The sequence below is a fragment of the Trichosurus vulpecula genome, chromosome 8 (assembly GCF_011100635.1).
Source record: "Trichosurus vulpecula isolate mTriVul1 chromosome 8, mTriVul1.pri, whole genome shotgun sequence".
NCBI classification, from domain to species: Eukaryota; Metazoa; Chordata; class Mammalia; order Diprotodontia; family Phalangeridae; genus Trichosurus; species Trichosurus vulpecula.
In genome coordinates, this window is record NC_050580.1 from 36,556,565 (window position 1) to 36,573,182 (window position 16,618).

The 16,618-nt window shown below is 42.3% G+C and overlaps 1 protein-coding gene across 2 annotated transcripts; it reads right to left on the reverse strand.

The window, feature by feature from the left end:
• Positions 1-3,360: 3,360 nt before the first annotated feature.
• Positions 3,361-15,786, reverse strand: CHRNA5 (cholinergic receptor nicotinic alpha 5 subunit). 2 transcript variants are annotated; one of them, XM_036735588.1, is made up of 5 exons: positions 15,559-15,786; positions 10,208-10,252; positions 8,009-8,118; positions 5,730-6,561; positions 3,361-3,854 (listed from the first exon to the last, which is right to left on the reverse strand). In XM_036735588.1, exons 2-5 carry the CDS (start codon positions 10,232-10,234, stop codon positions 3,693-3,695), a joined length of 1,131 nt encoding a protein of 376 aa, XP_036591483.1. In that variant the 5' UTR covers positions 10,235-10,252; positions 15,559-15,786; the 3' UTR covers positions 3,361-3,692. The 2 variants fall into 2 exon arrangements, with proteins under 2 accessions (XP_036591483.1, XP_036591484.1); XM_036735589.1 differs by having other exon boundaries at positions 8,009-8,135; positions 15,559-15,565.
• Positions 15,787-16,618: the final 832 nt, after the last annotated feature.

Consider the following 16,618-nt stretch of genomic DNA (forward strand, 5'->3'; position numbering starts at 1 on the left):
GTCAACCAAATCTACCAACTCACCAGAAACGTGTTAACTTCCTCCCATGTGCCAGTCCTCAGGTCTGCTTGGGAATACAAAGACCAAGAACGACCCATCCCTGCCCACAGGAAGCTTGCCGTTTTACGTGTGGGCCTTCATAAGGGAGATCTATTATATGGAAATTCACATCCGTGGAACAGATTAAACTGGGGGCAATTATTCACTTCCCCAAAAAGTCCAATTCGATTCAATAAGCATTTACCGAGCATTTTATGTGTGCATTTAGAAAAAGGTTTCACCTTCGGATTCCTTCTTTTCTGTAGATGAATCATAAACTTAATTAGAAAAGGACTTGCTCCATAAACACTCCATCCACCCAAGGAATTTCCAGAATTTCCCTTTTATCCAAAGTGGACTCAGCTGCACTTTTCTGACACAGCTCCTTTTCTGCCAAAAAAATTCAAATGGTTCTTAACTGCCTTTGAGCTAAGCTTTCCTCAGAGATCAGGGGCTCTTAGCCTGGGCCAGGTAGAGACACTTCAGAGGGTCTTCAAACTGGGATGGAAAAGAAAATCTTTGTTTTCCCTAACTATTTGAAATCGAGCAGTTCCTTCTATAAAGTCAGGATTCTGAGAAAGGGTCCATTGGCTTCACCAGATTGCCACTGGGCTCTATGACACACAAAAAAGGTCAACAATCCCTATGGCAGGGAGACCTCCTTATCCTTCCATCATACCTAGAACTGCCAAATCTATTGGTATTCATTGAACTTTAGAAAAGTTGCTTAATATCAGGAAGAGAAAATGGCATCTAGTATTATTAACAGAGGGTGCACCTGGTCCCATTTTAAACCTTCCTAGACCGCCATCTTGACTATAAAGAGAAAGCTAATGATCCAAAGCGGCCATGTTAATCTTCTCTTTCCTCTCAGAACTGAAGTCTGTTTTTCCGTGCACAAATAAAACACTCAAAACTACAGAAAATATGTGACTCGCTTCTCCATTTTTCAAGAGGCACAGTTTTATGAATTTTATTTGTACTTGAAATGTTTTAAAGCCACAGAGGGTGGGGAAGCCATTAAGAGTTCCAGGCATGTCTGTGCTAAAGTACTCCAATATGCCCATGGTTCTGTGATCTCATAGATTTGAATATTCCCTCCAGCAATACAGATGGTGACCCATCTGTGCCTGCCCATCCCACTCTCTTCTGCTCCAAGTCTTGCCTCCAATATTTACTAATTGTGGATGTTACTTAATGTCCCTGGGCCTCGGTTTCCCTTTCTGTAGAGGCAGGCAGTTGGACTAGATGGCCTTTGAAGCCCCTTTCAGCTCCAGGTCTGTGATTCTATGTGAATAGAGACATGGCTGTTCTAAAATATTAGCGTCACCTAAGCTATAGAGACTTATAAGCCAATCCATCATCATGACCATCAGATGGGATTTTCTAAGGTATCTACTGACTATAAAATGCAAGTTAACTAGACATGGGACCCGCCCTCCAAAGGTGGTTAACTTGCAGAGTAAATGCCTCAACCCAAGATGGGCTTTCTAATAGTCATCTAAATTCAAGTGACCTTCAGGAATTTAAAATGGAAAGAAAGATCACCGACCTTCTTGCCTGTTCCGTTAGCCATGAATGTGTATTTAGAATCATTATGGACCATAAGTTTGTAATCCAGTGTATCACAACCAAGAGATGCAACTGCTTTTGCTTATCTCCCCTCACCTAAATTAGACTGGGATTTGGAAAATGAGAGACCAAAGCAGGCTTAGAGCTGCTGCACTCAAATGTTGTTCAGTCAACTCTTCATGACTCTTCATTTGGGGTTTTCTTGGTAGAGACACTGGAGTGGTTTGCCTTCTCCTTCTCCAGCTCATTTTACAGATGAGGAAACTGAGGCAAAGAGGGTTAAGTGACTTGCCCAGAGTCACACAGCTAGTTAAGTGTCTGAGGCCAGGTTTGAACTCAGGAAGATGAGTCTTCCTGACAAGCATGGTGCTCTATCCACTGCACCACATCAGCTTTTGGCAAATTGGAGGCAGGCTGAATGTTGTCTTCAGGAGGCTATTCGCATGGAAAAGATATTCTATCTACTAAGAATATCTGAAAAATCTGGTATGGAAGCTCCAGCCAGAATTGCCTTTGTAATTTTGGAGAATACAGTCTGTGTACAAAACATTACATATATATGTGTATATATAGACATATTTATGTATATATATGTATATGTATACATATAGACATATATATGTTCCAGGTAGAGATGGGATGATCCCAAACTGTAACATTTTGAATAATGCTATAGAAAATAAACACAAGGATAAAGGGATAATACTGGAAAGGGTCTGGAATTTCAGACAGTGGGGGAAACTCCTAGTGAGTGAATGCCCTTCTCAAGATCACTATGGGTCTGAGACTCATAAGTGTAAGTCGTAGGAAGCTCCTGGGCCAGAAAAAGGCTAGATGCCTGGCCTAAGGTTACCCAGGTAGTAAGTATCTGGAGGCGGAATCTGAACCCTGCTATTCCTGAGATGACATTACAATTTAATTTAATTTAAACCAAAGAGTATTGCTTTGATTGATGGGCCAGGGTTGGGGGGTGGGGAGGGGAAAGGCTGAAGAAAATGCTTCAGGACAAGGAAGGAGCATGCATCCAAGCACTTTAACATTTATATGATTTTACGGTGGAGGAACAGGATCCCTTTTATGGTGAAATGAGATATGTGGAAATAACACAAAATGAATGGTTGATTGAAGCGTCTAAAGAGGAAAACTCTAAAGGAACATCCAATCATATATACACAAAAGAAATCTGGATTTTTAAAGACCAAAAAAGCAGCATGGTGTTCACTTGTAATTTTACATCAAATAAAAACATTATATATGTAACATAGCATAACACAAAATGAAAAAATAGAGCTTATTTATAAGATGAAAACAGGATAAAAAGAACCAGGATTTTAAAATTTGGATTGTATCACCCAGGGCAGAGCATTTCAAAGTAATGTTAAACCTTAAATCTCTGTGCAAACGTGAGTTGTTGTTATAAATAAAATTGGCATTCTTCAGTGATGTCAAGAGGAGAGCCTCTTAAAAAAGCCCCATGCATTATTGGTCATAAATTAGCATAACTGAGAAGACGTGTGAACATCTAGGTGGCAAACTGGATGGAGCGTGGGGCTTAGCATCAGGTCAACTCGTCTTCATGAGTTCACTTCCTGGCTGTGTGACCCTGGGATGTCACTTAACCTTGTTTGCCTCAGTTGCTCATCTGTAGGATGGGCTGGAGAAGGAAATGGTGAACCATTCCAGGATCTTTGCCAAGAAAACCCCAAATGGGGTCACCAAGAGTCAGACACGACTGAAAAATGCCTCAACAACAACAAAAGAAGATGCATCGGATCAATGACCAATCCATCAGTTGGTAAAGCAGTTTCTAATTCTGTTCAGCATCTCAAAATGCCATTATTCAAACAACACACTCTGGGAGCTACATTATTTCCGTAGGTTGGTCCTATTAGAGACAATCTCTTAGAGAATGCTACTGTCCACAGATTAGGATCTACAGTGGGTATGAGGATGCCAACCTCATTTTAAAATTTAGACATGATTTATTCTGCTTTATTTCTTCATAATTACCAAAGATGGCTTTGAGAGATCCCAGGTACCTTTTGTTGGATAATCCCGTCTAGACCATCCTTGAGACAGCATCACTTATTTGTATTCCCAATATGATTGGGTATGGGGATACTGGCCCATTTATAAATAACAGGAACGAAAAGCCCAAGTGAACCAATTATTGAAACCAGAAGAAAAGTCCATAAAAAGATCCGGTCAAGTACTTGGGCTATGAATTTCCAGTCTTCAACAACCTAATATAATAAAAAAAAAGAAAGAAAGAAAACAGAAAAACCCAAACACACATGAAACACCTATTTTCTCCATGTTGGCTAAATTTCATAACATCAAATATTTTATAATTTGCATTTTATGAACATTTTATAATAGGTTACAAAAGTGTCCTATGTCATATGCTGGAAGGGATACTGGACGATGGCTCCAGCAACGTAGGCCTCGGGCCATCTCCCATTACTATATCCCCCACGCTCTGGCTTCATCCACCACATTCCAGAAGAAAGGGATCCCAGAATATGAGATGGAGGAGACACTCAGAAATCAGCTAATTCAAGCCCCTCATAGGAAATAACAGCAAGTAGCATTTATATAGCACTTTCAGGTCGGTGAAGCACTTTATGTATGCTCTCCATTTATCTTTATTTTACAGAGGCTGAGAGGCGGACATTAACTTTCTCAGAGCCTAGAACCCTGGGCTCCTGACTGTGAACCAATTACTGTCTTCATTAAGCACCACTTCTTAAAGGAGGCCTTTCCTGATGTCCCCCACAACTACTACTTTCCCACCACCAAAATTCTCTCGAGTTGATTTTGCACTTCCTTGTAGCCCTTCTTTTCAATGTCTGATAGGGAGACTAGGCAGACTTACTTTCTCTTTAAGACTTACATGAATGTTGGAAATGAAACTTCTATAGTTTCTGTAAGACAGACATTTGAAATGGGTTGGCTATATCCCCTCAATGTGGGTTGGACTAAGAGGTCTCTAAAAGTCCCCTCTAGCACTAAATCCATGATCCTGTGTGTTCGTGTTGTTTCTTCTGATAGAATGTAAGCTCTTTGAGGTCAGGGATTGTTGTGTTTTTGTGTTTCATCAGTGTATGGCACATTGTTAGCACAAATGCTTGTTGGCTGATTAATTCCTCTTTCTTTCAGATTCAAACTCTAACTTATGTGGGTGTGGGTGTGTGTAGATGGATATATATATATACAAAATCTGGCCTCAGACACTTACTAGTTGTATAATCCTGGGTAAGTCACCTAAGCCTGTTTGCCTCAGTTTCCTCATCTGTAAAATGAACTGGAGAAGGAAATGGCAAACCACTCTAGTACTGCCAAGAAAACCCCAAATGGAGTCACGAAGAATTGAACATGACTGAACAACAATAAAATGTTTGAATTATGTATATATCAAATTATGTATTAGGTTTCTATTATGTGTGAATTACATAGATATCTAAAAAGAGACAGCTTGACCTAGAGGACAGAGAGCTGGTGTCAGAGCTAGGAAGATCTCGGTTCAAATTCTACCTCTAACTCATACTGGCTGAATGACTTTGTCCTGGTTATTTAACCTCTCAGTGCTGTAGGCAAAACTTGCTAAGTTGCTGAGGAGGCAGCAACCTGCATCAACGGAGATTTCCTCACTTGAGAATCCCTCACACCAATGAAATCTCAGGTCTGGGCTCTATCTCTATATGTTTCAAGGATCCAGGATTTTTAAAGAGTCTACGACCTCCACCAGTTTAGGTCACAATCCTTCTATGCCTTTCCTGAGTCATTATGGCTGAAAATAAGTTAGTCACCTTACTGGTGGCCTATGGAAGCATTTGATTTAGACTTAGAAATCCTATGTTTGAGTCTCAGCTCTGCCATTGTGTGTCCATGCCATGTGACCATGGACAAGCCAATTATCCTGAAAACAATTTAATAAATTATTTTAATATTATAACATTTATGTATTTTATATAGAATATAATATTTATAATAATAATTTAATATTTAATCACTATTTTAATAAAACTTAAACTAGAAAGCTGGGGAGTAGTAAGTCAGAACTGGTACTTTATCTCCATCTTAAATCTGAGTTTAATTCACAAGACATTGGGACAGACCTCGCGGACGTCATTCTCCTTCATGACATGCCTTGTGATGTAGCGAATGGAATCAAGAGCAGCCTCCAAGGTGTTCCGAGAAGATCTGGAGCCATTGATCTTGCCAGTTTCTTCCTTGTGGCTAAAGTACCGATCTACATGGCTCCTCATACACAGAAGCTTGGGAAGCTGATGAAGAAAAATTTTGCGGACCCAAGGTGCCATGGGATTGTGCGTGGAGGAGGAACGATGGTTAATGTTGATCGCAAAGACAGTCACCATGATTGACAATGTCACAAAAATCATAGTAAACACTAGGTACTCTCCAATTAGAGGGATAACTTTGGAAGATGATGGGATGATCTCTTCAATAACTAGGAGGAAGACAGTCAAGGACACGAGCACTGAAGTGCAGAGAGAGATCTTTTCACCTTCATTTGAAGGAAGATAGAAGACGAGAACAGTTAAAAACGAGAGTCCAATGCAGGGTATGATGAGGAAAAGTGTATAAAAGAGAGGCAAACGCTTAATTACAAATGAGTAAGTCACGTAGGGATACCAGCAACATCCATCTGTTCTGTTCCCTTTGCTTCCAGTGGCACTCACTATTTCCCATTCTCCATTATCAAAGAAATCTCTTTTGTCTACATCATAATCCTCCAATACTAAATCCACCTGTGATCCATCATATGTCCATGAACCAAATTTCATAGAACAGTTTTGGAGATCAAAGGGGAAAAAGGTGACATCTATGGTGCAGGAGCTTTTGTAGTTGGCTGGTGGGGTCCATGACACAGTGCCATCATATCGTACAACCGCTTTTGTGCTGGTCCCTTCAAAGCGTCCATCTGCACTGAAACAACACACATGTGAACAAACGCATATTAGTCACATATGAAAGCAAACAATCCAAATATTTATCTTCCCAGTAGTTGGGTTTGGTCTCAAACATGCAAGTGCCAGAATTTTACTGGTACTTAAAAAAAAACACCTTTTATCATTTAGTGACTTAAATATATAATTTTAGCCACTATAAAAAATCACATTCAAGTTCAGTAAGATGTAATAGGAAAAAAACTAGACCATATCACTACTAGGCACATACTATACTCCAAAGAGGTCCAAGAGAATGGGTAGGGACATACATGTACAAAAAATATTCAGAGCAGCATCTTCTGTTGTAGCAAAGAACTGCCCACGAACTAGGGAGTGGCTGAACAAGTGAAAAGAGTGGAATACGGTTTCCCTGTAAGAAAAAGGGCAGGAATCAGAGAAACCTTGAAGGACTTGTATGCACTGACGCAGGGCAAAATGATGGAATTAGAATAACATACATGATAACCATAGTATTGTAAAGGAAACCACTTGGAAAGACGAAAGAACTCTGATTAATCCATACATACTTTCCCCACTTCTTCACAGAGAGGTGGGAGACTGGAGGAGAGGAATCAGACATACATGTTCAGACAGAGACAATGAGGTGACTTGTTTTGCTTGAATATACTTATTTGTTATAATAAAGAGATTCTATTGGGAGAAATGGTAAGAGGCTAGCACTAGAGGAAAAAGAGGAGGTGAGAAGAGGGAGAGACAGAGGGAAGGAAGGAGGGAAGGAGGGAAAGGAGGGAGGGAGGGAGAGAGGAAGAAAGAAAGGAAGGAAGGAAGGAAGGAGTGAAGTGAGGGAGGGAGGGAGGAAGGAGGGAAGGAAGGAGAGAAGGAAGGAGGGAAGGAAGGGAGTGAAGGGAGGAGGGAAGGGAGGAGGGAAGGAAGGGAAGGAAGGAGGGAAGGAAGACTTGAGCCTGGATCTTCCTAATTACAGGTCTCACACTCTATCCATTATATCATACTTCTTCCCAGACTCAAGAGAGTTTAAAGGATCATTTATCTGGAGCTGGAAGGGATCTCCAAGGTTATCTGCTCCTTCATTTTATACATGAGGAAACTGAGGCCCAGAGAAGCCAGATGTCTTTCTCAAGGTCACACAGGCTGGGATTTGAACCTAGTTCTTCTGTTTCCAAAGCCAGTGCCCTTATAAAAGCATGAGAAGAGGCTCCTAGGACAGGCATTGTGTCCTATGCCTAAGCACACAATGGCTGCTCCATATGACAGAAATATGAGATAGCGCAGGCCATTTGAATATGTAGTCTAATAGAAAAGGACACGATGAGGTCCAGAAGGAATGTGATTAGATCACAACTCTATAAATCTCCATGTGGTAGAGGAGGAGAGGCAGTGACGAATATTTACACAGCCTGCTTTTATTCTACAAACGTAAATCACGCTAATGGTATCGTTCTTACTTGTCAAACAATACTATGTCTGGAGTCCAGATGGAGTCGGAGGGGACGCGGATAGCTTTGATTCCAGCGTAGTCATCAGGGTTCCATCTTAATTTTACATCAACCCATTCCTTAAAAATAAAGAACACTGCAAGGCATAAGAAAAACTAAATATCTAAAAATGTTGGCAGGCAGTATAAGCAATCATGCATTCATTCAACAGAAGTTTATTAAGATGCCTGATTTAGAAAGCACCCTGCTAGGCACTGGGCCTGACAGACACAACACAGGCCCTGTTCTAAAAGAATTTTACAATTCAATTATTTACAATTACATGAATAAATGATGATAAAAGGCAGCCTGAGATAAGTACAAAGGAGAAATTGAGGCAAAGTGTTATGAGGAATCTGAGAACACTTTTACCTGGTGGGGGAAGGTAGGAGGGAATAGGGCAGGAAAGGTTCCATGGAACTCAATTCTTTCTTGCAAGATCACGGGTTACATACACACGTTTCTACTCCCATGTTGAAAGCCCAGAGTCACCACTCTCTTATCTTGCCAAGGGATAACCCTGATCCTGTCTACAACACTCTTGGCTGGCAGGGGCTTGGAATTGGTTTCCCCCACCTACTCAGGAACCTCCAGCTGTGGTCTCCAAGAAGCACAGGTGAGCTGGATCCTGACATAACATTCAAGCCAGATGCTTGGGGGCTCTGTCTGCTCCACCAGAGTCTATACAGGGATCCTGGGCAAGATAACCAGTGTTAGGTCCCAGCACTACCTCCATGATGAGAATTGCTGCAGGACCACTCATGGAGATAATCACTCATGTCTCCCCTTCATTCTCTATGTCAGTGCATCTGGTGGGTGCCATTCTGTCCTTAGACAAGCTCATGGCTGCACTCAACAGAACGTTATCCCAAGGATGCTCGATGGCCCTGAATTAGGGAATGCCCTGATGTGGTTTTTTGAATTGGATCCAAAATGTAACTGGCATAAGGAACCAGCCCAAATGTAACCCTGGTGCACTTGAAAGACCAAGAAAAAGGCCTCCAACACATGGGGCAGATCCTCTGTGGATGATTTCTAGAAAGACAGGGGTGAAAATTACACAGGATGAGGTGTGGAAAGATTGCAATTTATTCTAGAGAGCACTGGTGCCTAGGAGACCAAGGGGTCCTTCAAAGCAACTGAGTTTTTCCATGGCCATAGCAATCCTCTAACTATCCCCACATCTTAGTATGATTAATGGATGGGGGGAGGGGAGTAGTGGGAAGTATGAAAGCATGACTGAGTGCATAGAAAGCCAGCCTTGGAGCCAGGAAGACTTGGGTCTTCGTGACCCATCCTGGCCATGTGACCCCAGCTAAGGCACAACCTCTTGGTGCTTTGGTCAACTTTCTAAGATAAGATGTTACAGAGAAGGTACCAACCTGCATCTCATAGTGGGAACTTCCTCAATCAGCAAAATCACAGTCCAGTCCCTACCCCTACAGACAAGTTGGAAAGTGTCCAGAGCAGGACAAACATTATGGGGAAGGGCCTTGAGTTCATTCTATACTAGGGGCAGCTGGAGGACATGACAATGGTCAGCATGGAGAAGAGAAGGCAAGATAAGTGTATTTGAAGGGCTGTTGCTTTGATGGGGGATTAGCTTCATCCTGAATACAGAACTAGGACCAATGAAAGGAAGCAAATTTGGGCTTGACATCAAGAAAACATTCCTAATGATCGGAGCTGTCCAAATGTTCCGGCTCAGGACATAACGGATCCCTCTTCAAAAGTGGCGTGTGACCACTTGTCATTAGGGGAGTCTTGTTCAGGTACAGGCTGGACTCAGAGGCCTCTGAGGTACCTTCAAGATGTGAGATTCTACAAATGTTCTGTGAGCTGGCTTTTCCCACCAAAGACCTGTTAGGAGTTGGAGGGTGGGCCAGAGTAGAAAGAAGAGGAAGGGGAGACATGGACAATAAGAGAACACTGGCTGGTGAAAACTATTGGAGGGAGTTAAGAAAAAACAGAGACTTGATAGGGGGTGAGGAGGAGGGAAGGTGACAAAGAAACCACAGAAATAAAACAAGGGAGAGCCGTTGCTCAATTTCATTCACCTTCATCTTCCTCAGCCAACCCCAGCACCATCAAGTGCAGGCCTTCCATAGGACCTTCCCCTCTGCCCCTCAAGAAGCCCCCACGTGCAGGGCTCAGGTGTGCAGTACATACCTGTTTCAACCACACGTTTGTGGTCATTAACTGATTCTTCTCGTCCTATACAAGGAAAATGAAAAAAACCAGACTATTTTCAATAAGCATAGTCATATTTTGGGTTTTGTGGGGGTTTTGGGTTTGTTTGTTTTTTTTGCTAAACTATCTCTGCTCCTTTAGAAGAACCTAAATCTCTCTCCCTCCCCCTCCATCTCTGTCTCCCCTTTCCTCACTCTCTTCCCTTTCTTCCTCTACCCCTCTCACTTCTTCCCCTCTCTCCCTTCCTCTATCTACCTTCCCCTCCTCCTCTCCCTATCTCTGGCTCTATCCCTATCTCCATTCCTCTCTATCCCCCCTTGTCCCTCCCTCCTTGCCCTTCCCCCTTCTCTTCCCCCTCTCCTATCCTCCAAAAAGCAGAATCTAGAGGAGGAAATATGGGAGAAATTCAGAGTGCTTTTTACTCTGGTCTCACTCACTCAGCTGAACCTCTGAGTGACTTTGTGTACTAGCAATTTTGCATACTAGGTCTGTGCACTAGCGACTTTGTGTACTAGATCTCCTTCAACCCACAACTTTTACTGAGCACTTACAGTATACAGGGCACTAGAGACCCAAAGGACTCTAAGGTTATAGTCCCTGCCCTGAAGGCAAAATCGATAACATTTATATTTTATATAAACCCTATATAACCCTAACCCTAAATCCATCCCCAGTGCTTAGCACAGTACCTGGCATATAAAAGGACCTTAATAAATGTTTATTTAATTGACTTTCATTGAACACAATGAAGCAGGTGAATTAATTCACTCTTAGCAGAGCTATCACACTGTACTAAATTCAAATAATGAGAAATGCAGCAAATGTACAGTAATCACACACATACAATGTAAGTCTTATGAAACAACAGCAGGGGATTTCACTGCATGAAAAATGCAGTCTTCCCAACCTATCTTGGTGGCCCACCACTGGCCTAGCCTCCACTGTAATCATCATTACCAACCATGACAGGCCTAAATCTCAAGTTCTGGCCATGGTGGCTTCTCTCCTGTCTATTCCCTTAAGGCAATAACCTAATTTGCTTCAGCCCCGTTCCTTGATAAAGGAAGAGCATGAACAGAAATGTTGTGTAACTTTGGAGGACTCTGAAGTGCTCAAACAGCCAAGGGTATTTCTGTGTGGAGGATCCTGGGGGAACGGTGGCAGGAGGGTGTTTAAAACCCCCACTTTAGACCTCCACCTGGAAAGTTCCTTTGGAGTAAGAATAGAATCACCTCCTCCTTTCACGTTCCTCAGTGTGAGCAGTGCAGCCAAGCTGCTTCACCCTGGTGGTCTGGACATGACAATGCTGCCAGGGGCAGACCTGAACAGGACAGAAACCTGCCACAAGAAGCGAGGGGATGGGGAACACAAAAGTCAAGAGAGAACATTGGGAATTAGGCCAGCCCCCAAACAAAAAAAACCCAAACAAAAGCCATCAGACTCATAAAGGAAGACGGAAAATGAGTAAGCAAACTAAAAAGGATTACAACACAATGAATAAATGCTATGTGGTTACAGAAAATCCCCAGTCAAAAAGACAATAGCAACACATTTTAGGGGACCTCCAGAAATAATAGGTCACCAGCAAGAAGTTACAAAATGTTTGAGAAACAAATAGTTAAAAGAAGAATTAAAAGAAAAAACATGGCAGAATTTTCAGATTTTTGATGTGATGTCTGAGTCAAGTCATGGCTCTCACCATCAAAGATCTAGGAGGAAAACCAAAGGAACAACTCATAAGATCATAGATTTAAAGCCGGGAAGGCACCTTAGGAGTCAAGTCCAATTCCCTCATTTTACAGATGAGAAAACTGGGGCCCACAGTTATGAAGTCGCTCACCCAAGGTTTCATGTTGAACACGAACAAGAGAAGACTAAAGGAACTTGGATTTTTCATCTCAGACAAAAGAAGGTTTAGAAGTATTTTACTAAGCCCTCAATCAATGTTCTGATTTTCCTCATCCCTACAGGTCTTACTTCAGCCCTATGAATCCTCCCTGCCTAGGAATGGCAGAAATTTGACCCTCTCTTACTGCACCTTCCCAGTCTTCCCTGGGTGCACAGTGACTTACATATATGTCTTATCTCCTCCACTAGATTATAAACTTCCTGTAGGCAGAGATAGCATCTTGAATTCCTATCTGTTACCACCATTCCCCCTTGCCTGTCATGGGACCTGCCAGAGAGGAGGCACTCAAATATTTGTTGAATGAACAGCCTTGTTAATGCATCTGACACTAATAGACACTCTCTGAACAGTCTTTCTCTGCTTTCTTTTCTGGGTCCTCTCCCTCCCTGTACCCCTCACAGAGAACCCCCAAGCCTTAGACATCAGACCTCAATTTTTCTCAATTCATAAACATTTGAGAGCCTACAATACCCCCACCCAAATACCTACTATGTGCTAGGCTCTTGGCATTAGTAAAGACACAGATGGAACAGTCTCTGCCCTCAAGGAACTCACCTTCCACTAGTAGTTGGGGAGTGTTGAACGTACCACATGTACACAGAAGAGTAAAAACATAATTTGAGGATTGAGCATTAACTGGGGGGTATCAGGGAAAGCTTCCAAAGGAGGTGACACCGCTAACCTGAGCCTTGAAGGATAATGGCTTCTCAGAGTCAGAGGTGAAGAAGTGCATTGCAGGTATGGGAGACAGCTTGTACAAACACATGGAGGTGGGAAATGGGATCCCATGTTGGCTGATACTCCAGTTTCATTGATTTGCTTTAAGAGTACTAAGGAGGTGGGGGGGGGGGGCCTTAAACACCAGGTTGAAGATTTGTATCTTCTCCTGGAGGCAATGAGGAACCACAGAAAGCTTTTGGAGTAGAGGAACGGTGTGCTCATACCTGTGCTGTCTTCCTCTCCATTCACTCCTAAAGAGCTCACCTCCACTCTCAAGACTTCCAACTATTGCTTTATTCTAAAGACTACAGTCCTACTCCTCATATTTCCCACTGGCTCCTGGACATTTCCTCTCGAAGGTTCTGTCACCATCTCCAACTGGACGTATCCAAGGCCTAGACCATTTACACCCTTGTACCTCTTCCAACATACCTACTTCTGCTAACATCTTCCCTAGTCAACCAGGTGTGAAGCCTTGGGGCCATCTCTGATTTAACATCATCACAGAGGAAAGACCTTCAAAGATCAATTAGTCCAACCCTTTGTTTCCTAGATGGGGACTGAGGCTCGGGGAGAAGTGACTTGCCAAAGGTCACACTGCTAATAAATGGACAAGCCAGAACTTGAACTTGGGTCATGTCACTCTGAGACTCAGGTGCTCTTTCCATGGTACTACCTCCTGAATATTCCAGCATTGGTCGCCTATCAATTGGTCTTCCCAGCTCTAGTCTCTCCCTGAACATTAGTTGTCACCTTTCCCTCATTAGAGTGTAAGCTCCTCAAGGGCAGGGACTGTTTTCCCCTTTCTTGGTATCCTCAGCATTTAGCCCAGAGTCTGGCACATAGTTGGGCAGCTGGGTGGTGCAGTGGATGGAGCGCCAGGCCTGGAGTCAGGAAGACTCATCTTTCTGAGTTCAAATTCAGCCTCTGACACTTCCTAGCTGTGTGATGCTGGGCAAGTCACTTAACCCTCATTGCCTCAGTTTTCTTATCCATAAAATGAGCTGGAGAAGAAAATGGCAAAACCACTCTAATATCTTTGCCAAGAAGACCCCAAATGGGGTCATGAAGAGTTGGACATGACTGAAAATGACTGGACAACAACAACAGATGCAGAAGCTTAATGCTTCTGAATGCTGTCTGGGGGAGGGGGAGAAAATTTAGAGCTCAAAGTCTTTTGGAAGTGAATGTTGAAAACTAAAAATAAATAAATGTTTTTAAAGGAAGAAATGACTATTAAAAATAAATAAATGCTTGCTAACTGACTTCCTACTATGTATCTGCTGATTTAGCCCAGCCAGTGTTTCAACTGTCCCCCAAAACCTGACAAGGGCTTAGATTCCCTTTGCTTACAGCATTCTTCCTCCTTCTGTCTTGTGGCCTAAATTCTCCATGTCCTTCAAGGCTCTGCTCAAATGCCACGCCCTCCATGAAGCCTTCCTTGACAAATACCACTCACCAATCTTTCTCATCTCTGCATTTCCACAGTCTTTTAGAGTTTATACATCACCTACTACATGAGGCCACACAGAGCTGTGGATAGAGGACTAGACTCGGATTCAACTCCCACCTCTAATACTCACCAGCTGTGTGACCCTGGGCACCTCACTTAACTGCCACCTGCCTCAGTTTCCCCATCTGTGAAATGGGAATTAGTAACAGCACCTGCTTCATAGGGTGGGCGTGAGGATCTCATGAGCTAACATCTATAAATACTGTTTCTGTTTCATGTTTGTACAAGCTGGGTCTCCCCAACTAGATAACAAGCTTCTTTGGGGTAAACACTGTGTAAAATCTTTGGTGCCCACTCACCCCACCCCTACCTTGACAATTCTAGCTATGCAATAAGCACATGCTGATTGGTGGACTTAAAGTCCGAATAACCAAAAACTTCTCAGATACGGGAACATGAGGAAATTAGATTATAAGGAAGAATTTCCGGGGAAAAAGAGACAAGTATTAGAATACATTATCAAGGCAGATTGAAGGATCCTTCCTGGGGGAAATTCAACATAAATTCTCACCTTTCTATGATGATGGACGGGTGATAATGTTCGAAAGGGTATCTTTCTTTAAAAAAAAATAACATTTAGTGATTCTGAGCTTAGCAAAAGTTTTACTAGGTTAAAGGAGGGAATTCTCCACACAAAGTGGCATGGGGAAGGGGAAGGGGGCATTTTCTGTGTTTAATTCCCCAGTAAAAAAAAAATCATTCTCTAGGTTTTGTCTGTGGCATATCAACAGCCTGGTGTAGTAGGTAGAATATGAGCATTAAACACAGGAAGACCTGGGTTAGAATCCTGCTTCCAGTAGGAGCTACGTGACCATGGGTGAGTCGACCTCTGAGTCTCATTTTTATCCTCTATAAAATGGGGTTAAAGGTTCAATGGAGAAAACATCTACAACGATTTCTACAAATGGTGGCTGCTATTTGTATTACATATGCAAGTATCTATTTGCCTAGAATCATCCCCATCATGTAAGAAGCCAGCATGGTACAGTGGGCTAGAGACCTAGCTAGCTCCACTCCTTGGCCAAGATCATTCAAACTCTCATCCCCATTTTACAGACAGGGAAACTGAGGTTCTAACAATACTACCCACTTCACAGGGTCATTCTGGGATAAGATACATACAGTGTTTTTTAGCCATAAAAGACATTAGAAGTGTTCATTATTATCATTATCTGCACATACACATACCACATCCACTAATTGAGAGATTGAAAGGCCAAACTTTATTTTTATTTTGTCATTCAGGTGTTTCACAGGACGAACCCATTTTTCATAGTCTTGAAACAAGTTCTTAAACAAACGATCTTCGCATTTTGCCTCAAAGGATGGTTCCGATATCCCTGAAATAACAAAGACAAAGAAATCAGTGTCTGGATCTTGACTCACTTCTCTCTTCTGTGTACTCACATTTGAGAAAAGTTTGCAGTATTATTAACCAAAATGTAATTTAGCATGAGAGACACTATGGCATCATGGACAGGGAGCCAGGAAGTCAGCAAGATCTAGCTTCAAATCCTGCCCCTGGATGTGTGACCCTGGCCAAGACACTTAACCACTCATGACCTCAGGCTACTCTCTAAGACTATATGTGTATGTGTGTGTGTGTGTGCACGCGCGCGCGCGTGTGTGTGTGTACACAAAAATATACGTATATGTGTGTGTGTGTATGGCTGATCATCTGCATGAAGAAGGCCGGTTCCCATTCTGGGAGTTCCTATACCAATGGAATCACAGCTCCCAACTATAAATAAAAACCTTGGGATATTATGTACACATACACATACACACACGTATATACACATACATACACACGTATGTATATGTGCATACACATATATTTTTTAAAGAAGCTATTTAAAGAAACAAAGATTTGGGGGAAAAACTGAAATGATTTCTTTAATATCATAATGTTTACAAAGGGTAGAGGCCTCAAAACCAACTCGTGAGGTAGCTTGGGCATGTACTGTCACTCTCATCTTCTCCAAGGGGAAACAGACCAAGGGACTTGTCCACAGTCACACGGCTGGTGAGTGCCCCAAGCTGGGATTCAAACCAAGGCCCCTTGACTCCAAATTCTGCATTCTTTTCTCTATATCACGCAGCTAGTTATATGGTGGGCTTGTGGGGTTTTTTTGGGGGGGGTGGTATAAAAGTTTATTAAGTTCATAATTTTAAAAAGTAATTCAAGATGGGGAAAAGGATTTAATGAAAACAGCCTTGAACTCAATATTCATTTTCAAGCCTTGGA

Coding starts and splice junctions, on each gene's coding strand:
- CHRNA5 (XM_036735588.1), bottom strand. CDS start 10,234: ATGACCACAAACGTGTGGTTGAAACAG. Junction 8,119..10,207: donor CAAACGTGTGGTTGAAACAG/GTATGTACTGCA, acceptor TTTATTTTTAAG/GAATGGGTTGATGTAAAATT. Junction 6,562..8,008: donor GACATAGTATTGTTTGACAA/GTAAGAACGATA, acceptor GTGTTGTTTCAG/TGCAGATGGACGCTTTGAAG.